General features: G+C 42.5%; 1 protein-coding gene across 4 annotated transcripts in view; it reads left to right on the top strand.

Moving 5' to 3' along the window:
- Positions 1 to 21087, top strand: part of kctd15b (potassium channel tetramerization domain containing 15b) — a 74250-nt gene that overhangs the window by 11119 nt on the left and 42044 nt on the right. For all 4 annotated transcript variants that reach the window (XM_084337380.1, XM_084337378.1, XM_084337379.1 and 1 more), the window contains one exon: positions 9490 to 9634. In XM_084337380.1, coding sequence (XP_084193506.1) covers positions 9490 to 9634 — 145 coding nt within the window. The remainder of the gene's footprint in view (positions 1 to 9489; positions 9635 to 21087) is intronic.

Raw genomic sequence — 21087 nt, forward strand, 5'->3', positions numbered from 1 at the left:
AATGGTTGAAAAATAGGGTCCAGGTTAGGAAATACTAGAGTTAACTTTTAAGGAGCATAAATAGCATGGCCTTCCAGCCCAATTTAGGACCAGTAACCCTGACAGTTGCCTGGTTGTATGAGGCTGCCATGTACTGCAAAGTCCTCTAACCCTCTAAATGTGTTCTAATCTTTGCGGCGCACTCTGCCATGTACTGTTAGACAGCACCCCATCCAAACAGGGAGACTTTGTTAATTTTTTTTACAGAACATGCAAACATGCAATTTTTCTAGAGATGTCAATATGGCGCTTATATCTGTTTTACTCAAGAAGGATAAGGACCCCACCGAATGTGGCAGCTACAGGCCCCTAAGTCTCCTCGGAGCCGATCTTAAGCTATATGCCAAGGTTCTAGCCACCAGACTTCAAAAGCACATGACATCTCTAGTTCACCCTGATCAGACCGGCTTCATAAGAGGCCGCCTGGTTACTGACAACATCAGACGGTTACTGTACGTGATTAATGCCAGCAAGGATATTGCAGCCCCTACAGCGGTCATATCCTTGGACGCAATGAAGGCATTTGACAGATTGGAGTGGTCTTACTTATGGGCAGTTCTCAGAAGGATGGGTGAGGGTTTCATTCATATGATCAAAGTTCTATACACTGAGCCTTCGGCCATGATCTTAACGGGAAAGTTCTGTTCACCACTCTTCTCTGTCTCGCGTTCTTCTAGACAGGGTTGTCCTCTTAGTCCCGGACTCTTCGCTTTATCCCTCGAACCCCTAGCTCAATACATAAGACAATCCCAAATTATGTCTCCTATTTCAATTCAGGGCACACATCATCATATTAGCTTATACGCAGATGATGTACTCCTGTTTATGCAAAATCCCTCCGTCTCTCTACCTCATCTGCTCGGCGTGATAGATGAATTCGGCAGCCTGTCCGGCTTTAAGATCAACTGGCCAAAATCTGCTTTTCTTCCACTTAATGAGCCTGCGAAGGCTACCATCTTACCGGCAAACATGCTTATGGTGGAGCACTTTAAATGTCTCGGGATTGAAATATTCCCCACTATTGGCCAGACGGTAAGGTATAATTACTCCAGCTTGGGTGACAGGATTACGAATGACTTTAACAGATGGTCCAAATTAAAAAATTCATTACAGGCCCGTGCGTCAATAATTAAAATGAATATTTTACCCAGAATTAACTTTATCAGCTCCATGCTCCCGTTACCTCCTCCTGTTGGTTACTGGCAGAAATTGCACTCTGCCTCGTATAAATTCGTTTGGAACAATAAACGCCTGTGCTTGAAGAGATCAACTGCCCAAAGGAGTAAACTCGATGGGGGCTTAGCATTTCCAGACTTTAAATATTATTTTCAGGCTTTCTCTCTGAGACCTTTGATCACTTGGTTTGATGCTCAAGCAGCTGTATCTTGGCGACCATTGGAGGAGAAGTTGGTGTCCCCATATAGACTTCAGGATATTGTGTATACCAACATATCAATTAAACAATGTAAATTAAGATTTGGCCCTTTAATCACACATGTGATCCAAACTTGGCGTGAGACTCAGAAAGTGGGTACAAACCGCCATCAATGGCACACGCATTCCCCTCTATTTAATAACAATCTTCTCCTTATTGAACAACAACGTATTAGGTACCCTAGATGGGAAAAGAAAGGTATCCACACATTGGGGGATATCTTTGATAACTCTGGCCTCCGATCTTTCCAGGATATATCCAACGGATATGATCTCCCCGGAACCTCCTTTTTCTTTTATTTACAAATAAGAGCAGCTCTGAAGGCTCATGGCGTGCCATGGGATGCTCCACTAGTGCATCACCGCTTTCACAAGTTCTTTTATGACAAGGAGACATCGAGAGGCTTTGTCTCTGACTTTTATCGCCATTTACTCATGACCTCGTATAAAGAGCTCCCCCTGGATACGATTTGGAGAAAGGATGTTCCGGAGTTGGATGTAGATTTTGATTGGGATGCAGTCTGGGAAAATGTTCGGTTATCCTCACACAACCCAGATCACCAACAGATTCATCTAAATTTTATTCACAGGACTTATTTAACCCCTAGACGATTGAATTCAATGGGTCTCAGACCTGACTCTTTATGTACCTTGTGTCCAAATGGCGCCACAGGTACATTTATGCATATGTACTGGGAATGCCCTCCTGTTGTTATTTTTTGGGAAAATGTTACATATCAGCTCTCAGACATTTTCTCTCTAACCATACCTGTATCTCCTTCTGTATTATTACTGAATGATCTCTCTCAATTACAGACCTCTATACAGGTGAAAAGACTCATTTTGGCCGGCCTCACAGCCACAAGAAAATGGATTGCCTCACGTTGGTTTCATCCAGATAGACTCTGTCCAAAGGTATGGTTTCTCACCTACCTTGACGTGATCTATTTGGAGATATCCACGGCACATGTTATAGGGGTTAGGGAATCTGATATCGTAATTTGGTTGGCTACAGTGGCAAAGTTGAGGGAACGCATATAAGTTTGGAAATGTTTGTTTTGATTCTTGTTTTTTTTGCTGAGTGATGTATTGTGAGTGTAACTCATGTTGAGGTCCTGGGGTGAGCGGGGGGAGGGGGGGGGGGGGGGGGGGAGAGAACAAGCGAGTGTCCATGTTAGGATGATCACTGTACAGTTGTATCAGTTGTTGTCTTGTCATGTGGTGTTGAGTTACTGTCTTTGGAAGTCTTTTTATGTATTGTTGTTGTTGTATTGTGATATGTTTTGTTTCATGTTGGAAAAAAGAAAAGAAAATAAAAATATTTGATAAAAAAAAAGAACATGCAAACAGGAGCAACATTCATAATTTTTTTTATTAAGGCCCGTGGTTAGGCCCACCTCCGTCATGGCTGCAGAACAAGGGTCACTGATCGGACACTTGGACCATCTCAATTCTGTGTAATTTAGTCCAAGTAGGCGGCATTCTACAGGAACTGATTCTGCATCGTCAAGCCGCATATTGATTGACTGACATCTATTTTCTGAACTAGAATGTAAAATGCATACGACCCACTAGACAACCCATTGAAGATTGGGGGCATTGGAATAGCAGGTTATATCCACAGCCAAAAGGCCTGTTGTGTAAGTTTCACAGTAACTGAGGTGTAGCTGGGAGAAGCAACAAATGGCAAAAACAGTCTTGCTTTCATGGCCTGCAGGAGTTTTTGAGAGGGTGATGACGAGGCCCCTGGGTCCATGAGTGTCATCGCAGAGGTTGCCCAGAGGAGGGCTGGGTTCAGGCAGCCACCAGGGTGAGCAGCATGTGGAAGATGGTTGGGATTGTTTGCTTGTGTTTACTGGACCTTTGTCTAGGATGTACACACCCCTCATAGGCCAGAAAACTGTTGAGCTCGGTTTGCTTGAATATTGCATACGAAAACCTCACCATACAGTAGCAACAGGGTTCTTGTCAGGTATCGATGGCAAGCTTGATGGATGGCTCCTCCTAACCCATCCATGGAATGATCTATTGCGACTACATCTCTCAGTCACCTCCTTCTTATTAGACTGACTGCAGGAGGCTGCAGTGAACACAGCACCCTCAGTGGCACAGGGAGAGCCTAGTAGCAGAGTTGTCAGTAGGGGCTACAGTATTCTTACTTATAGGGCCTTAATCTTAGCAAACTCAGACATAAGTGTGTGTACTTTGATGGCCTGAAGGACGGCCATCTTTTTGGCCTCCTTTTGCCCCAGATCCAGTTATGTGGCATTTGGGGTTAGTGGGTGAGCTGTCTGCAGCTAAGCTAAGCAGAAAAACCCCTGTCTCTGTTGGTTTGGCAGGCCGGAGTGCAGATGACAGATAGTCCTCTCTCACGCTATACGGACACATTGGTGATGATTCAGTCGCTTGTGCTCAGTCCTTTTGTTAATCTTTAGTGAAATGGAGACGTGCCTCTCAGTTAAAATTGAACAGAAGTCATGGTGGATGCTCTAGATGTAACGGGACATCTGCTCTCGGATTGGCGTTCGTTCTCACGCAAGAGCGGGAGAAAGGCGAAAAGGTTGAAGAGTGACACCTTGTTGTGACTACATACGATTTCCTACAGTAGCTCTGGCCTCTGCTGCTCTCTGCTGCTCCTCACTCTTCCCAATAGGCAATGAATGGAATAGCTTTTTTTGTCAACAATGTGTCCCTAGCATCAAACATACAACACAAGGCAAAACTACACATTGTGAATTGTGTAACTTAAAGGGGACATATTATGTATCTTTTCAACTATTTTATATGACTTCCTATGTTAGCATGCATAAACAGCAAAGGAAATACTTACTTGAGCTAGTGCTAGCCAGATACTGTAGTTTCTGCTGGCGTGACTACTGTAGCAGACAACCTCAGCCACTAACAGGGCTCTGTCGACAGCAGTGTACTGGGAAGAAACCTCAGCCACTAACAGGGCTCTGTCGACAGCAGTGTACTGGGAAGAAACCTCAGCCACTAACAGGGCTCTGTCGAAAGCAGTGTACTGGGAAGAAACCTCAGCCACTAACAGGGCTCTGTCGAAAGCAGTGTACTGGGAAGAAACCTCAGCCACTAACAGGGCTCTGTCGAAAGCAGTGTACTGGGAAGAAACCTCAGCCACTAACAGGGCTCTGTCGAAAGCAGTGTACTGGGAAGAAACCTCAGCCACTAACAGGGCTCTGTCGAAAGCAGTGTACTGGGAAGAAACCTCAGCCACTAACAGGGCTCTGTCGACAGCAGTGTACTGGGCAGAGTGCTGACATTGGCCAGTTGCAGCCCTTGGAGGACAAAAACATAGGTCCAACCTGGTGGTTACAAGACTGCTAAAGTGAATAGCATATAGTATATTATTCCAATGTTTTGACCTATCATCACAAATAATGCGATTAAAACCTTTGCTTACAGTGGAACAATGGACATTTCTTTATGTATATAATTTAGGGGTAATACAACATGTTAGAAAAAAGCCCACACTACTCATGCCCACGCATTTATCGAGAACGTGCTTCAAAACCTTTTGGGGAGAGCATCATCAAAATAATAGAATAAACTCAAGGTGGAAATGAGAGCACGAAATTATCGGAATTTTCACACTATAAGCTGCACCTGAATATAAGCCGCAGCAGCTAAATTGAATGATGTGTACATATATAAGCCGCACTGGACTATAAGCCACAGGTGTTTTAATGTTTAATTACCATATGTAATTAGCATTGGGACACAATACTGTCGGACAAATAACAAAAATTAACTCATTTACAAGTTGTATTAAGTTTAGCAAATAAGGGAACAGATAAATAACATTTCCAATGCAGTCAAAAAGCAATATTTAGATTTTTACATTTTCGGGTTTGGTCACGTCGAGTCACATATAAGCCGCACCGTTATATAAACCGCAGGGTCGAAAAATGGGGGGGAAAGGCGCGGCTTATAGTCCGAAAATTACGGTACAGTTAAATTAAAACTTAAAATACATATTCAATAATAGGCAGAGCATCGTTTTCTGATAGATGAAAAGCTTCTAACCTATAGGACATGTATATCTTAGTGTGGTAATTTTCTGGTGTCTGTTGATTTTGTGAGTTTACCACCAAAGGGAAGTCAGGGCATCAGTGCAGCAGGGCTGGTTTTAATCCACCGTTGCGGCTTCATACATTTTGCAGTTACTCTCAATGGGCATTTCCTGACTCAAAATGACTAAATATTGCGACCAGAATCACCATTGCTACCAACCCTACACAATAAGTATGACTTCTGAATCGGACTCTGCCTGCACCGTTCATCTGATGTAGCCCGTGTACTCCAACCACACAGCCCTCTGCCTGCACCGTTCATCTGATGTAGCCCGTATACTCCAACCACACAGCCCTCTGCCTGCACCGTTCATCTGATGTAGCCCGTGTACTCCAACCACACAGCCCTCTGCCTGCACCGTTCATCTGATGTAGCCCGTATACTCCAACCACACAGCCCTCTGCCTGCACCGTTCATCTGATGTAGCCCGTATACTCCAACCACACAGCCCTCTGCCTGCACCGTTCATCTGATGTAGCCCGTATACTCCAACCACACAGCCCTCTGCCTGCACCGTTCATCTGATGTAGCCCGTATACTCCAACCACACAGCCCTCTGCCTGCACCGTTCATCTGATGTAGCCCGTATACTCCAACCACACAGCCCTCTGCCTGCACCGTTCATCTGATGTAGCCCGTATACTCCAACCACGCAGCCTGTACGAGATGATGCCGCTCTCCCCACAAGGTGATGCCGCTCTCCCCACAAGGTGATGCCGCTCTCCCCACAAGGTGATGACGCGGCTCTCCCAACAAGGTTCTGAAGCATGTTCTCGTGGATGCGCCGGCATGAATACAGTGCAGGAGTTTTTCTAACAGGTTGTAGTACTTATAATATATAAATAATTTTTTTTTAATGGCTGTTGTTCCCCTTTAACTCATTGACGGCCAAAAACGTAATATCTCGTGTTTCGCTGCCAACCGTTGAGTGCCAAAAACGTAATATCTAGTTTTTAGATCCTTTGATCTTTTTCCTTTTATCCCCATTATATATGGTCAGCCGGAGCCCTCTAGGTCTCCCTGGCTCATCTGCCTAGGTTGGAATTGCAATGACGATAGAATCTCACCAGGTGGCAGTATCGCCTACCTTTTGAACTTGAATAGCATGGAGACAGAGCGATCACCTCAAGATTTCTTTGCCTGAAGCCTATTTCCCGTATACACAAGTATAGACATATACACGGGTAATCGCGATGGCGATGCGATCACTAGGAATTATTCTTTTTGGAATACCTTCTGGCTAAGGTAAGGTATATTCTATGTCTATTTTACCGAACCTGAAACATGTTTTTGTAACGATCACAGTGTCGTGTTTTACTGGACGTAAAACATGCTCGACAAACACGATAGCAATTTCTAGTTAAAAAGACCCCCCCCCCTTGATGATTTTGTGAAGGCACATATGTACATGGTATATACCTTTGATTTGGGAGTATTTGGGGTTTCAGGCGATCAACCAGAACGATTTGGGCTTATTGCATATAACGCGTCATATCTCGCGATCTATGAAAAAAGACTGGATTCTTTTGGAAAGGGCCGATGTTTAGCGTGTAATAGCTTAGAGACCTTTTCGGGCAAGACATGAATATAGAAAATATATTATAATATAATATTAATTATATATGTTTTATTGGAACGGTTGGTGAATCCCAAAATCTGCCCGAAAAGGTCTCAAATGGCCCTAAGAGAAAGCCCTTTTTGTCGTAAGTCCTTGGTGAATGAGACCCATTAACCGTATTTTTTATATTTAGATTCCAAGTAATTCTTGCCTTGACCTATTTTTTGCCAATACAACACTGTCATATGCTTCCAGTGTTTCTAGAAACTTGTCTTAGACATCACATAAATCAGACACCACATTTGACTAAATTGTCATGCTAACATCTGAGGTTCAAATAAACAAGGTTCTGGATCTTGGTCTGTTCAGAAGTAGGCTAATCATCCAAGTCAACCATGAATAGCAGTCATTCTTCCTTATGTTAGCTAAGTCACATTGGTTTTGTTGATGTTTTGGTACAATGGTGGGACTTTTGAGATGCTACATGCAAACACTCCGCCCAGTTGTTTGTCAAGAAAATAGCTCCCATGTGTATCTGTATCGAAAACTACAGTAGGTGTCAGTCACGTTTTGGAGTTGTTGGAACTAAGGTGTTTTGATCTTTTGATGGGGCTAGGCTAACAGTTTCCCCCTGCTTCCAGTTATTGTGCTAAGCTAGGCTAGCGTGCCACCGGATCTCTCTCTTTTCTCGACACACAGAGAAACACAATTGCTATCTGTCTTCTTGTCTGACTCTGGGGAAGATGGCAAATGATTCCCCCCAAAATATTGGAGTGTTCCTTTTTAAGCACAGCCTCTGGATGAATGAATCTGATGTGACGTGCTTTCTTGTTAATTTACTGTACATGTAATGCATTGAGTGTGACATATCAAAACACTCTGGGAGAACAATTTAATTGAATCTACTGTAGAAAATATATTCACATTTTGTTAGGCTATAGTATATATTGCTTCCTGAAATTAATGTTGATTCGCATTGACAAAAAGTGTACATTCCAATCTGGTTGTATTTGTAAGTTGTATTTGTAGGCTACACTATTTCTAAGCAACTTATTCTTTGGCTAGTAAGTAACTGGACACTGGAGACTTGCCCTCAGTACTCTTCATTTTGGGCTACTTGGGCCTAACAAAAATAATAGTTGGTTTCAGGTTGGTTGTCAGTTTGGCCATGGGTAGGTAGGGAATTTTTTTTTTTTTTATTTTTTTTTATTCTTTCCCACGGCGACTATGGATAGGGAATTTCTTTATTTAATTAACCCTTTCACTGCCACACGACAGAAGGTTAGCCCTTTACTATCACACAACCGACGGCGATGCTCCATCATTAGCATCATTAGCTCCGCGGATGCGGAGCTAATGATGCTAATGATGGAGCATCGCCGTCGGTTGTGTGATAGTAAAGGGCTAACCTTCTGTATTGTCACAGTGAAAGGGTTAACCGGCTGTCGTGTGGCAGTGAAAGGGTTAAAATGTTCACAACAACATGGATGCATGTACTCTGCCAGCATGTTTAATATCCATAATACTAAATGTTTGACTAAGATTTCTATGAAACTTTATTCTAAAAAAAAAAAAAAAAAAAAAAAAAAAAAAATGATTTTTTTTTTTTAATATATAATTTTTTTTTTAAACTCATAAAATATATAGGGTCGCACCTAAATCGGCAGGGTCGGTCGGCAACCTGAAACCAACCATTATTTTTGTTAGGCCTTGCTAAGCTTGCGATTCAAGAGCGATTTGTTCTGCTCTTGTTGTAGTCATCAGTGGGCAAGAGTGTGTGTGCTCTAAAGTGTAATGTAATGTTTAACCAAAATGGCACTTCCACCAGGTTGTCACGACATTTATCTACGATCATGATTATGCTTCTTACATTTTCATTCTTGTTTATATTTTCACACACATTCTTCACATTGCAGGTGTGAAGTATCAGATTTGTTCAGAATTCTGCTTAGTATTAGTATGCTATATTCTATTATGAATTCTATATATATATATTACTGACAGATGTAATAATAGCTATAAAGCTGAACTCATAGCATTAATTTCTATAAGTACAAGCAGAGTGTGTATGTTGTTGTAATCTCTCAGCAGAAGGGACACTTCAAACAAGTCTGGAACGGAGGAAATGTGCCCTGAGCCCCTTGTTTCAACCTAGGATGCTAATGCATTTCAAGCCTTGGACTAATAAAATTGAAAAATAAATGGAGGGTAATTGTTTCATGCATTTGAAGGCAGCCAGCTCATTCCATTATGTATGTATGTGTGTGTGTGTGTGTGTGTGTGTGTGTGTGTGTGTGTATGTGTGCGCGTGCATGCATGTGTGTGTGTGTGTGCGTGCGTGCGTGTCTGTGTGTTTCAATTTACAGAATCAGCCGTCTGTTTAATGGCACAGAGCCCATCGTGCTGGACAGCTTGAAGCAGCACTATTTCATAGACCGGGATGGAGAGATATTCCGCTACATTCTCAGTTTCCTCAGGACCAGCAAACTGCTCCTGCCGGATGACTTCAAGGTAAGTACGTCCACACCATAGCACTCTTACGTGATGTGTATGTGCAGAACCCCAGAGGATGAAAAGCCCTTTTGCCTGGAGACGCTTGGCTCTAGAGTAGTATTAACTTGTACAGCAGGTGTGGCCAAACTTTCTGGCCTTGGTGGAGGGCCACGGGCCTGGGTGGAGGGCCACGGGCCTGGGTGGAGGGCCACGGGCCTGGGTGGAGGGCCACGGGCCTGGGTGGAGGGCCACGGGCCTGGGTGGAGGGCCACGGGCCTGGGTGGAGGGCCACGGGCCAAAGGCGTTGCCAGACATTGATACGTTAGAAACTTAAAGGGGCACTTTGAAGATAACCCGAATCCTATTGTTCTTTTCTGTGGAGGACATGTGATAAGTGGACATAAAACGTACCAGCGTGTTCTGTGTCTCAAGAGCTCGGCCACATTAGCCCTCGGGAAACTCCGGATGACACTATTTCCTCAACTGTTTTCAATTGCAGCAGGCCCAGAGGAAAGTACCGACGTGAGTGTTGCCAAAGACAGGATGGTAATGGCTAGTATAGGCGTCCACATTACAGCTGGCTGCATCTGACAACGCTCTGTGCGCATTGCATTGTGGACCCCCACATGACGGGTCACGACAGCTTTGTGAAAGTCCGCTATTAGGATACGTCGGGAAGAGGAATATGGTTCTCAAAACTCCCTTGCACACCTGAGTAAGTTCTTAATGACAGGTGCGTTGGTGGAGTAAAACGTTTACTTTGAGGAGTCGGGAACAAGATTCTTGAAGAGGAATATAAAACTGAAAGGGTTTCATTGTGAATGAACTGTGGATGAAGGAGGTAGAGAACGTCAGGCTGAACAGAGCTGCTCCCTGCGATGTGTGCCAAAAGCCCAAAGCTGTTGTCTTTTCAGACTGTTTTCTATAGAGGTGAACTCAGGTGAAATAGCCTTCCTCTCCTCCATCTATCTCTGTACGTGTGTGCTCTCTCTCTCTCTCTCTCTCTCTCTCTCTCTCTCTCTCTCTCTCTCTCTCTCTCTCTCTCTCTCTCTCTCTCACTCTCTCTCAGACAGACAGACAGACCACACACACACACACACACACACACACACACACACACACACACACACACACAGACAGACAGCAACACTAACAGGTCCCGCTGGGGAGAGCTGCATGCGACTACAGTTGACAGGGAGCAAGTTGTATGTTACTGAGTCCTGCTGAAAGAGGTGCAGGTGTGTCAGTGCATGTCCTAGTCAAAGTAGTCGCACACACACACACACACACGCGCGCGCGCAAACACACTCAATAACACACACACACACACACACACACACACACACACACACACACACACAGTACTCACTTTACAGTGCTCTATCTGGGCCACTGGAGCTACTTTGGTTCATATTAGCGAATTAGCCCACTGTGGCTGAACACACCTGCCTCAGAATGTGTGCATGAAAGAACTCAAACACAACAGCCATACATACTGTCCTCAGTCAGTCAGGTTGAGTATATGTACATACATACATACATACATACATACATACATACATACATACATACATACATACATACATACATACATACATACACACACACATACATACATACATACATACATACATACATACATACATACATACATACATACATACATACATACATACATACATACATACACACACACACACACACACACACACACACACACACACACACACACACACACACACACACTGTCCTCAGTCAGTCAGGTTAGTCTGCATTTGGTGTAAAACCTCCTGTACAACTTTTTTCTTTTATCCCCCCGGCGGCAGGGAATTACTCTTCTCCCTGAGTGAATACCCTTTCATTATTTCTGTACCCTATTCTATCCAAACATGCGTGTCTTTCCCCCTGTGGGTTTGGACTTGTTCATCCCTCTGTGGTATAGAGGCGAGGCCGAGCCCTCTGAGCCTGGGGCACGGGGGGGCAGGCTCTCAGGGGCTTCAGCAGTTAGTCTGAAAGAGAGAGCGTCTGACCTCAACAACAGAGATGACATGAAAAGCCCTCACATATTTTGGCAAATTATGGCCTGAGTCAGTCCGGATTAGTTTTAGTAGAGAGCCGCCCCAGCTCTCGACCCCCCCCCCCCCCCCCCCCCCCCCTCCTCATCCTGAAGTCTCTCGACAGTCCAATCAAGCGCAGTAAGGACGACGAATGCGTCAGACTTCCCATTGTTTCAACGCATTACATTTCCTTGCGTTATAAGCATCTGTAGATCTGCATACCTTTCAATTTGCGTGAACTCGGAAAACGACAGGAAAGAAATGCAAATAGTACGAGGCGGAATTGAGCATGTCCTTATCTGAACACAATCAGGCCTGCCGTCGCCCGAGGGCTCCATTCTGTTGCTGGCAGCCATGGCGCTGTGTGCTTTGTTAAATCAATGTGAAAGTCTGAGCAGAATAGGGAGGAAAATGTCCCAGTGTGCATCTAGTAGACGAGCAATATTCACTATTAACATGCTCCTCACTTTGTTATTCCAAAGTCCAATTAATCACAAGGGTGTAAGCAATGCTCAGTCAGTTATAGCATGACCCCCCCCCCAATTCGTTTGCATCTTTTTTGTTATGCCTTGCATCTGTGATTCCTCTTTTTTAAGTATTTTTGTTTCTCTAGGTGTCACCATCTTTAGAGGTCATTCTATTAACAACCAGCCAGCCTCTAACTCAGTGGTTTTTAAACTACGGGTCGCGACCCAAATTGGGGTCACGGGTAGGTGACAGTAGGGTGGCACATTGGCAAGTCAAATTATTATAATTTCTTTAATAATAATAAGTTCTGGCAACATATATTGGCTAAATATGCCTCGTTTTATAAAAGTGTATTGATAACAGTGCTGTAATAACATTTTCTAATAAATATGCATGATCAAGTTCAACAACGTGTGCTTTTATTTTGATATTCCTTAATTCCACGTTTGAAATTACACGATACAGTACATACATTTTTGGGGTCCCCAAAAGAAATCCTAAATAAAATGGGGTCGCGGTATGAAAAAGTTTGAGAACCCCTGCTCTAACTGAACCCGGGTTGGTTGGAGACATACTGTAGGTCTCTCTCTATAAATTCATGTTCCCTCACAGACTCACTCACTCCACCTTTCTCTTCCACTTACTTTCATTCATTGTTTCTCTCTCTCTCTCTCTCTCTGTCTCTCTCTCTCTCTCTCTTCCCCCCTCAAACTGAAATGCTGCCTTGCCAGTGGGCGATCAGTTCAGATCATTATTTTGAAGCTCAAACGGGCTCTCTGGACACAGGGGCTGTGGGATGGATAGTGTCTTAGAGCTGGCAGCGGTAGCAGCAGGCAGGATGGAGCTGTTGGGGCCGCCTCTCATCCTCGGCAGCAGGACAGCGCTCCGGACTACTCTGTTGTTTCTGCGGCGGCTCTAGGATGACTAAAGTGCCTCGCAGACAGACCCCTGTTAAAAACAGATCCATCCGTGGCGCCAGACCTATGAAGGACGAGGAGCTGCACTTTGATACAGAGAGCGGCCCAAAGGGGAATGTCTCAGTATGCGTTTTTGTCAGCCGCAGTGAGAAGGGCCAGGAGGAAAAGAGACCAGGGAGGGAGGGAAAATAAGGACCCACCCATTTCACGTTCTGTAATCTTAAATATTAGATCAACTCCTTAAGATGTGTTGCATCACCGCTCCGCTCCACAGCGGAGGTTCTGTATATGAGCGGCATTTTGACAGAGGCTATTTCTCCCTGACTGAAGGCAGCGGGGTTAATGAATATGCTGTTTGCCACCGTGCCCAGTGCTCTGTACCCAGCAGTGCTCCAGGGAAGGGAAGAAAAACTCTTTTAGATTGGGCTCTCCCAGCAGCTGGTTATGATGCAGTCCGACTGAAATAGGCTCTCGCTCCGCAAACACACAAAAAAAAAACAGGTACTATACTGTAGCTCACTCACTTAACCAAGTGCATTAAGACTTCACTCCAGTGCAGAGATCAACCTTCCCCCTGTATCCGTTCTCTCATTGTAAAAAAGTGCAACCAGACAGTGTTTAGAAGCAGCTTGAGATACAGCTCATCGTGGGTATAGCATCACAACACATCACTGTCATGCTAAAAGTACCCTTGGCCTTCGTGCCGGAAATACATTAAGGGACAATGTAATTACCAAACCTGCTAACCATATTCCACTCTGCCGTACGCTAAAACAAACCGTAGCCAAGAGCGAAGGAACACGAATGGCACTTAAGCATAAGCTATGAGTGGCACTAAGAGCATGCATATAGGCCTACACTGGATATGAATTACACTGTCACTCTTTGTCACCAGGAAACACTAATCATGACACAGCTTTATTAATTAGTCATTGTTTTGCAGACAGACTTACAACATTTAGGTGACATTTTACCCAATTAAATCTTGTTGTAATAAGAGCTTAACATCGGGGCCACAAGACACATTACCATGACCCCCCCCCCCCCTCCACGTAAAGAATACATTATAAAAACCCTCCACGGCTTGTGATTGTCCTCATGTTCACTTTGCACATATCTCCCCTTCTGCCTCCCCACAGTGAAACCCTCCCCTGCGTTTTCTATGGTAGTGTTGAATGATGGTACCATCTGGTCTTGTGGGAAATTAGAGGCAGAGCGTGGGGGCAAATGGCCCCCAGCAAGCGCTGCCCAGAGGGGAGAGAGGCAAGCAATCTGCTGCAGACTCCTGCACACAGGAATGCACCATCCCCACTTCACTGGAGCACTGATGGCCTCTCGCTGGAGTCGGCTCGCTAAAGAACATGCTAACGGGCTAGCGCGGCTTTGCCCAAAGCTCCCAGAGAAGAGACTGCAGCATGGACTGTGTGTTTGTTTGCTTTCTGAGACTGTGATTCCTCCTGTTAATGGACAGACTTTTATTTGTTTGTTTCCCTTTACTTCTGTAAGATATATGACGTGTAACAGAGACAGTGTTACAGCTACAGTATATAACAAAGAGACAGAGCGTTACTGCTACAGTATATAACAGAGACAGCGTTACAGCTACAGTATATAACAGACAGCGTTACAGCTACAGTATATAACAGAGACAGCGTTACAGCTACAGTATATAACAGAGACAGCGTTACAGCTACAGTATATAACAAAGAGACAGAGCGCTACAGCTACAGTATATAACAGAGACAGCGTTACAGCTACAGTATATAACAGAGACAGCGTTACAGCTACAGTATATATGAGGCAGCGTTACAGCTACAGTATATAACAGAGACAGCGTTACAGCTACAGTATATATGAGGCAGCGTTACAGCTACAGTATATAACAGACAGCGTTACAGCTACAGTATATAACAGAGACAGCGTTACAGCTACAGTATATAACAGAGACAGCGTTACAGCTACAGTATATAACAGACAGCGTTACAGCTACAGTATATAACAGACAGCGTTACAGCTACAGTATATAACAGAGACAGCGTTACAGCTACAGTATATAACAGAGACAGCGTTACAGCTACAGTATATAACAGAGACAGCGTTACAGCTACAGTATATAACAGACAGCGTTACAGCTACAGTATATAACAGACAGCGTTACAGCTACAGTATATAACAGACAGCGTTACAGCTACACTATATAACAGAGACAGCGTTACAGCTACAGTATATAACAGACAGCGTTACAGCTAAAGTATATAACAGAGACAGCATTACAGCTACAGTATATAACAGAGACAGCGTTACAGCTACAGTATATAACAGACAGCGTTACTGCTACAGTATATAACAGAGACAGCGTTACAGCTAAAGTATATAACAGAGACAGCGTTACAGCTACAGTATATAAGAGACAGTGTTACAGCTACAGTATATAACAGACAGCGTTACAGCTACAGTATATAACAGAGACAGCGTTACAGCTAAAGTATATAACAGAGACAGCGTTACAGCTACAGTATATAACAGACAGCGTTACAGCTACAGTATATAACAGAGACAGTGTTACAGCTAAAGTATATAACAGACAGCATTACAGCTACAGTATATAACAGACAGCGTTACTGCTACAGTATATAAGAGACAGTGTTACAGCTACAGTATATAACAGAGACAGTGTTACAGCTACAGTATATAACAGTGACAGCGTTACAGCTACAGTATATAACAGAGACAGCGTTACAGCTACAGTATATAACAGAGACAGGGTTACAGCTACAGTATATAACAGAGACAGTGTTACAGCTAAAGTATATAACAGAGACAGCGTTACAGCTACAGTATATAACAGACAGCGTTACAGCTACAGTATATAACAGACAGCGTTACAGCTACAGTATATAACAGACAGCGTTACAGCTACAGTATATAACAGACAGCGTTACAGCTACAGTATATAACAGAGACAGCGTTACTGCTACAGTATATAACAGAGACAGCGTTACAGCTACAGTATATAACAGACAGCGTTACAGCTACAGTATATAACAGAGACAGCGTTACAGCTAAACTATATAACAGAGACAGCATTACAGCTACAGTATATAACAGACAGCGTTACAGCTACAGTATATAACAGAGACAGCGTTACAGCTAAAGTATATAACAGAGACAGTGTTACAGCTACAGTATATAACAGAGACAGCGTTACAGCTACAGTATATAACAGACAGCGTTACAGCTACAGTATATAACAGACAGTGTTACAGCTACAGTATATAACAGAGATAGCGTTACAGCTACAGTATATAACAGACAGTGTTACAGCTACAGTATATAACAGAGACAGCGTTACAGCTACAGTATATAACAGACAGCGTTACAGCTACAGTATATAACAGACAGTGTTACAGCTACAGTATATAACAGAGATAGTGTTACAGCTACAGTATATAAGAGACAGTGTTACAGCTACAGTATATAACAGAGACAGCGTTACAGCTACAGTATATAACAGAGACAGTGTTACAGCTACAGTATATAACAGAGACAGCGTTACAGCTACAGTATATAACAGAGACAGCGTTACAGCTACAGTATATAACAGAGACAGCGTTACAGCTACAGTATATAACAGAGACAGCGTTACAGCTACAGTATATAACAGACAGCGTTACAGCTAAACTATATAACAGAGACAGCGTTACAGCTACAGTATATAACAGACAGCGTTACAGCTACAGTATATAACAAAGAGACAGCGTTACAGCTAAACTATATAACAGAGACAGTGTTACAGCTACAGTATATAACAGACAGCGTTACAGCTACAGTATATAACAGAGACAGTGTTACAGCTACAGTATATAACAGACAGCGTTACAGCTACAGTATACAACAAAGAGACAGCGTTACAGCTAAACTATATAACAGAGACAGGGTTACAGCTACAGTATATAACAGACAGTGTTACAGCTACAGTATATAACAGAGACAGCGTTACAGCTACAGTATATAACAGACAATGTTACAGCTACAGTATATAACAGACAGTGTTACAGCTACAGTATATAACAGACAGCGTTACAGCTACAGTATATAACAGAGACAGCGTTACAGCTACAGTATATAACAGACAATGTTACAGCTACAGTATATAACAGACAGTGTTACAGCTACAGTATATAACAGACAGCGTTACTGCTACAGTATATAACAGACAGCGTTACAGCTACAGTATATAACAAAGAGACAGCGTTACAGCTAAACTATATAACAGAGACAGTGTTACAGCTACAGTATATAACAGACAGCGTTACAGCTACAGTATATAACAGACAGCGTTACAGCTACAGTATATAACAGACAGCGTTACAGCTACAGTATATAACAGACAGTGTTACAGCTACAGTATATAACAGAGACAGCGTTACAGCTACAGTATATAACAGACAGCGGTACAGCTACAGTATATAACAGACAGTGTTACAGCTAAACTATATAACAGAGACAGCGTTACAGCTACAGTATATAACAGACAGTGTTACAGCTACAGTATATAACAGACAGCGTTACAGCTACAGTATATAACAGACAGCGTTACAGCTACAGTATATAACAGACAGCGTTACAGCTACAGTATATAACAGACAGTGTTACAGCTACAGTATATAACAGAGACAGCGTTACAGCTACAGTATATAACAGAGACAGTGTTACAGCTACAGTATATAACAGAGACAGCGTTACAGCTAAAGTATATAACAGACAGCGTTACAGCTACAGTATATAACAGAGACAGCGTTACAGCTACAGTATATAACAGAGACAGTGTTACAGCTACAGTATATAACAGAGACAGCGTTACAGCTAAACTATATAACAGAGACAGCGTTACAGCTACAGTATATAACAGAGACAGCGTTACAGCTACAGTATATAACAAAGAGACAGCGTTACAGCTACAGTATATAAGAGACAGCGTTACAGCTACAGTATATAACAGAGACAGCGTTACAGCTACAGTATATAACAGAGACAGCGTTACAGCTACAGTATATAACAGAGACAGCGTTACAGCTACAGTATATAACAGAGACAGCGTTACAGCTACAGTATAACAGACAGCGTTACAGCTACAGTATATAACAGAGACAGTGTTACAGCTACAGTATATAACAGACAGCGTTACAGCTACAGTATATAACAGAGACAGCGTTACAGCTACAGTATATAACAGAGACAGCGTTACAGCTACAGTATATAACAGAGACAGCGTTACTGCTACAGTATATAACAGAGACAGCGTTACAGCTACAGTATATATCAGACAGCGTTACAGCTACAGTATATAACAGAGACAGTGTTACAGCTAAAGTATATAACAGAGACAGCGTTACAGCTACAGTATATATCAGACAGCGTTACAGCTACAGTATATAACAGACAGCGTTACAGCTACAGTATATAAAAGAGACAGCGTTACAGCTACAGTATATAACAGAGACAGCGTTACTGCTAAAGTATATAAAAGAGACAGCGTTACAGCTACAGTATATAACAGAGACAGCGTTACTGCTAAAGTATATAAAAGAGACAGCGTTACAGCTACAGTATATAACAGAGACAGCGTTACAGCTACAGTATATAAAAGAGACAGCGTTACAGCTACAGTATATAACAGAGACAGCGTTACTGCTAAAGTATATAAAAGAGACAGCGTTACAGCTACAGTATATAACAGAGACAGCGTTACAGCTACAGTATATAAAAGAGACAGCGTTACAGCTACAGTATATAACAGAGACAGCGTTACAGCTACAGTATATAAAAGAGACAGCGTTACAGCTACAGTATATAAAAGAGACAGCGTTACAGCTACAGTATATAAGAGAGACAGCGTTACAGCTACAGTATATAACAGAGACAGCGTTACAGCTACAGTATATAACAGAGACAGCGTTACAGCTACAGTATATAACAGAGACAGCGTTACAGCTACAGTATATAACAGACAGCGTTACAGCTAAAGTATATAACAGAGACAGCGTTACAGCTACAGTATATAACAGAGACAGGGTTACAGCTACAGTATATAACAGACAGCGTTACAGCTACAGTATATACCAGAGACAGTGTTACAGCTACAGTATATAACAGACAGCGTTACAGCTACAGTATATAACAGAGACAGTGTTACAGCTAAAGTATATAACAGACAGCGTTACAGCTACAGTATATAACAGAGACAGCGTTACAGCTACAGTATATAACAGAGACAGTGTTACAGCTAAAGTATATAACAGACAGGGTTACAGCTACAGTATATAACAGAGACAGTGTTACAGCTAAAGTATATAACAGACAGTGTTACAGCTAAAGTATATAACAGACAGCGTTACAGCTACAGTATATAAGATACAGTGTTACAGCTACAGTATATAACAGACAGCGTTACAGCTACAGTATATAACAGAGACAGCGTTACAGCTACAGTATATAAGAGACAGTGTTACAGCTACAGTATATAACAGAGACAGTGTTACAGCTAAAGTATATAACAGACAGCGTTACAGCTACAGTATATAACAGAGACAGCGTTACAGCTAAAGTATATAACAGACAGCGTTACAGCTACAGTATATAACAGAGACAGGGTTACAGCTAAAGTATATAACAGACAGCGTTACAGCTACAGTATATAACAGAGACAGCGTTACAGCTACAGTATATAAAAGAGACAGCGTTACAGCTACAGTATATAAAAGAGACAGCGTTACAGCTACAGTATATAAGAGAGACAGCGTTACAGCTACAGTATATAACAGAGACAGCGTTACAGCTACAGTATATAACAGAGACAGCGTTACAGCTACAGTATATAACAGAGACAGCGTTACAGCTACAGTATATAACAGACAGCGTTACAGCTAAAGTATATAACAGAGACAGCGTTACAGCTACAGTATATAACAGAGACAGGGTTACAGCTACAGTATATAACAGACAGCGTTACAGCTACAGTATATACCAGAGACAGTGTTACAGCTACAGTATATAACAGACAGCGTTACAGCTACAGTATATAACAGAGACAGTGTTACAGCTAAAGTATATAACAGACAGCGTTACAGCTACAGTATATAACAGAGACAGCGTTACAGCTACAGTATATAACAGAGACAGTGTTACAGCTAAAGTATATAACAGACAGGGTTACAGCTACAGTATATAACAGAGACAGTGTTACAGCTAAAGTATATAACAGACAGTGTTACAGCTAAAGTATATAACAGACAGCGTTACAGCTACAGTATATAAGATACAGTGTTACAGCTACAGTATATAACAGACAGCGTTACAGCTACAGTATATAACAGAGACAGCGTTACAGCTACAGTATATAAGAGACAGTGTTACAGCTACAGTATATAACAGAGACAGTGTTACAGCTAAAGTATATAACAGACAGCGTTACAGCTACAGTATATAACAGAGACAGCGTTACAGCTAAAGTATATAACAGACAGCGTTACAGCTACAGTATATAACAGAGACAGGGTTACAGCTACAGTATATAAGAGACAGTGTTACAGCTAAAGTATATAACAGACAGCGTTACAGCTACAGTATATAACAGAGACAGTGTTACAGCTACAGTATATAACAGAGACAGCGTTACAGCTACAGTATATAACAGACAGCGTTACAGCTAAAGTATATAACAGACAGCGTTACAGCTACAGTATATAACAGAGACAGTGTTACAGCTAAAGTATATAACAGACAGCGTTACAGCTACAGTATATAACAGAGACAGGGTTACAGCTACAGTATATAACAGAGACAGCGTTACAGCTACAGTATATAACAGAGACAGCGTTACAGCTACAGTATATAACAGAGACAGGGTTACAGCTACAGTATATAACAGAGACAGTGTTACAGCTACAGTATATAACAGAGACAGCGTTACAGCTACAGTATATAAGAGACAGTGTTACAGCTAAAGTATATAACAGACAGCGTTACA

The sequence above is a fragment of the Notolepis coatsorum genome, assembly GCF_963971535.1.
Source record: "Notolepis coatsorum genome assembly, chromosome: 20".
NCBI lineage: Eukaryota > Metazoa > Chordata > Actinopteri > Aulopiformes > Paralepididae > Notolepis > Notolepis coatsorum.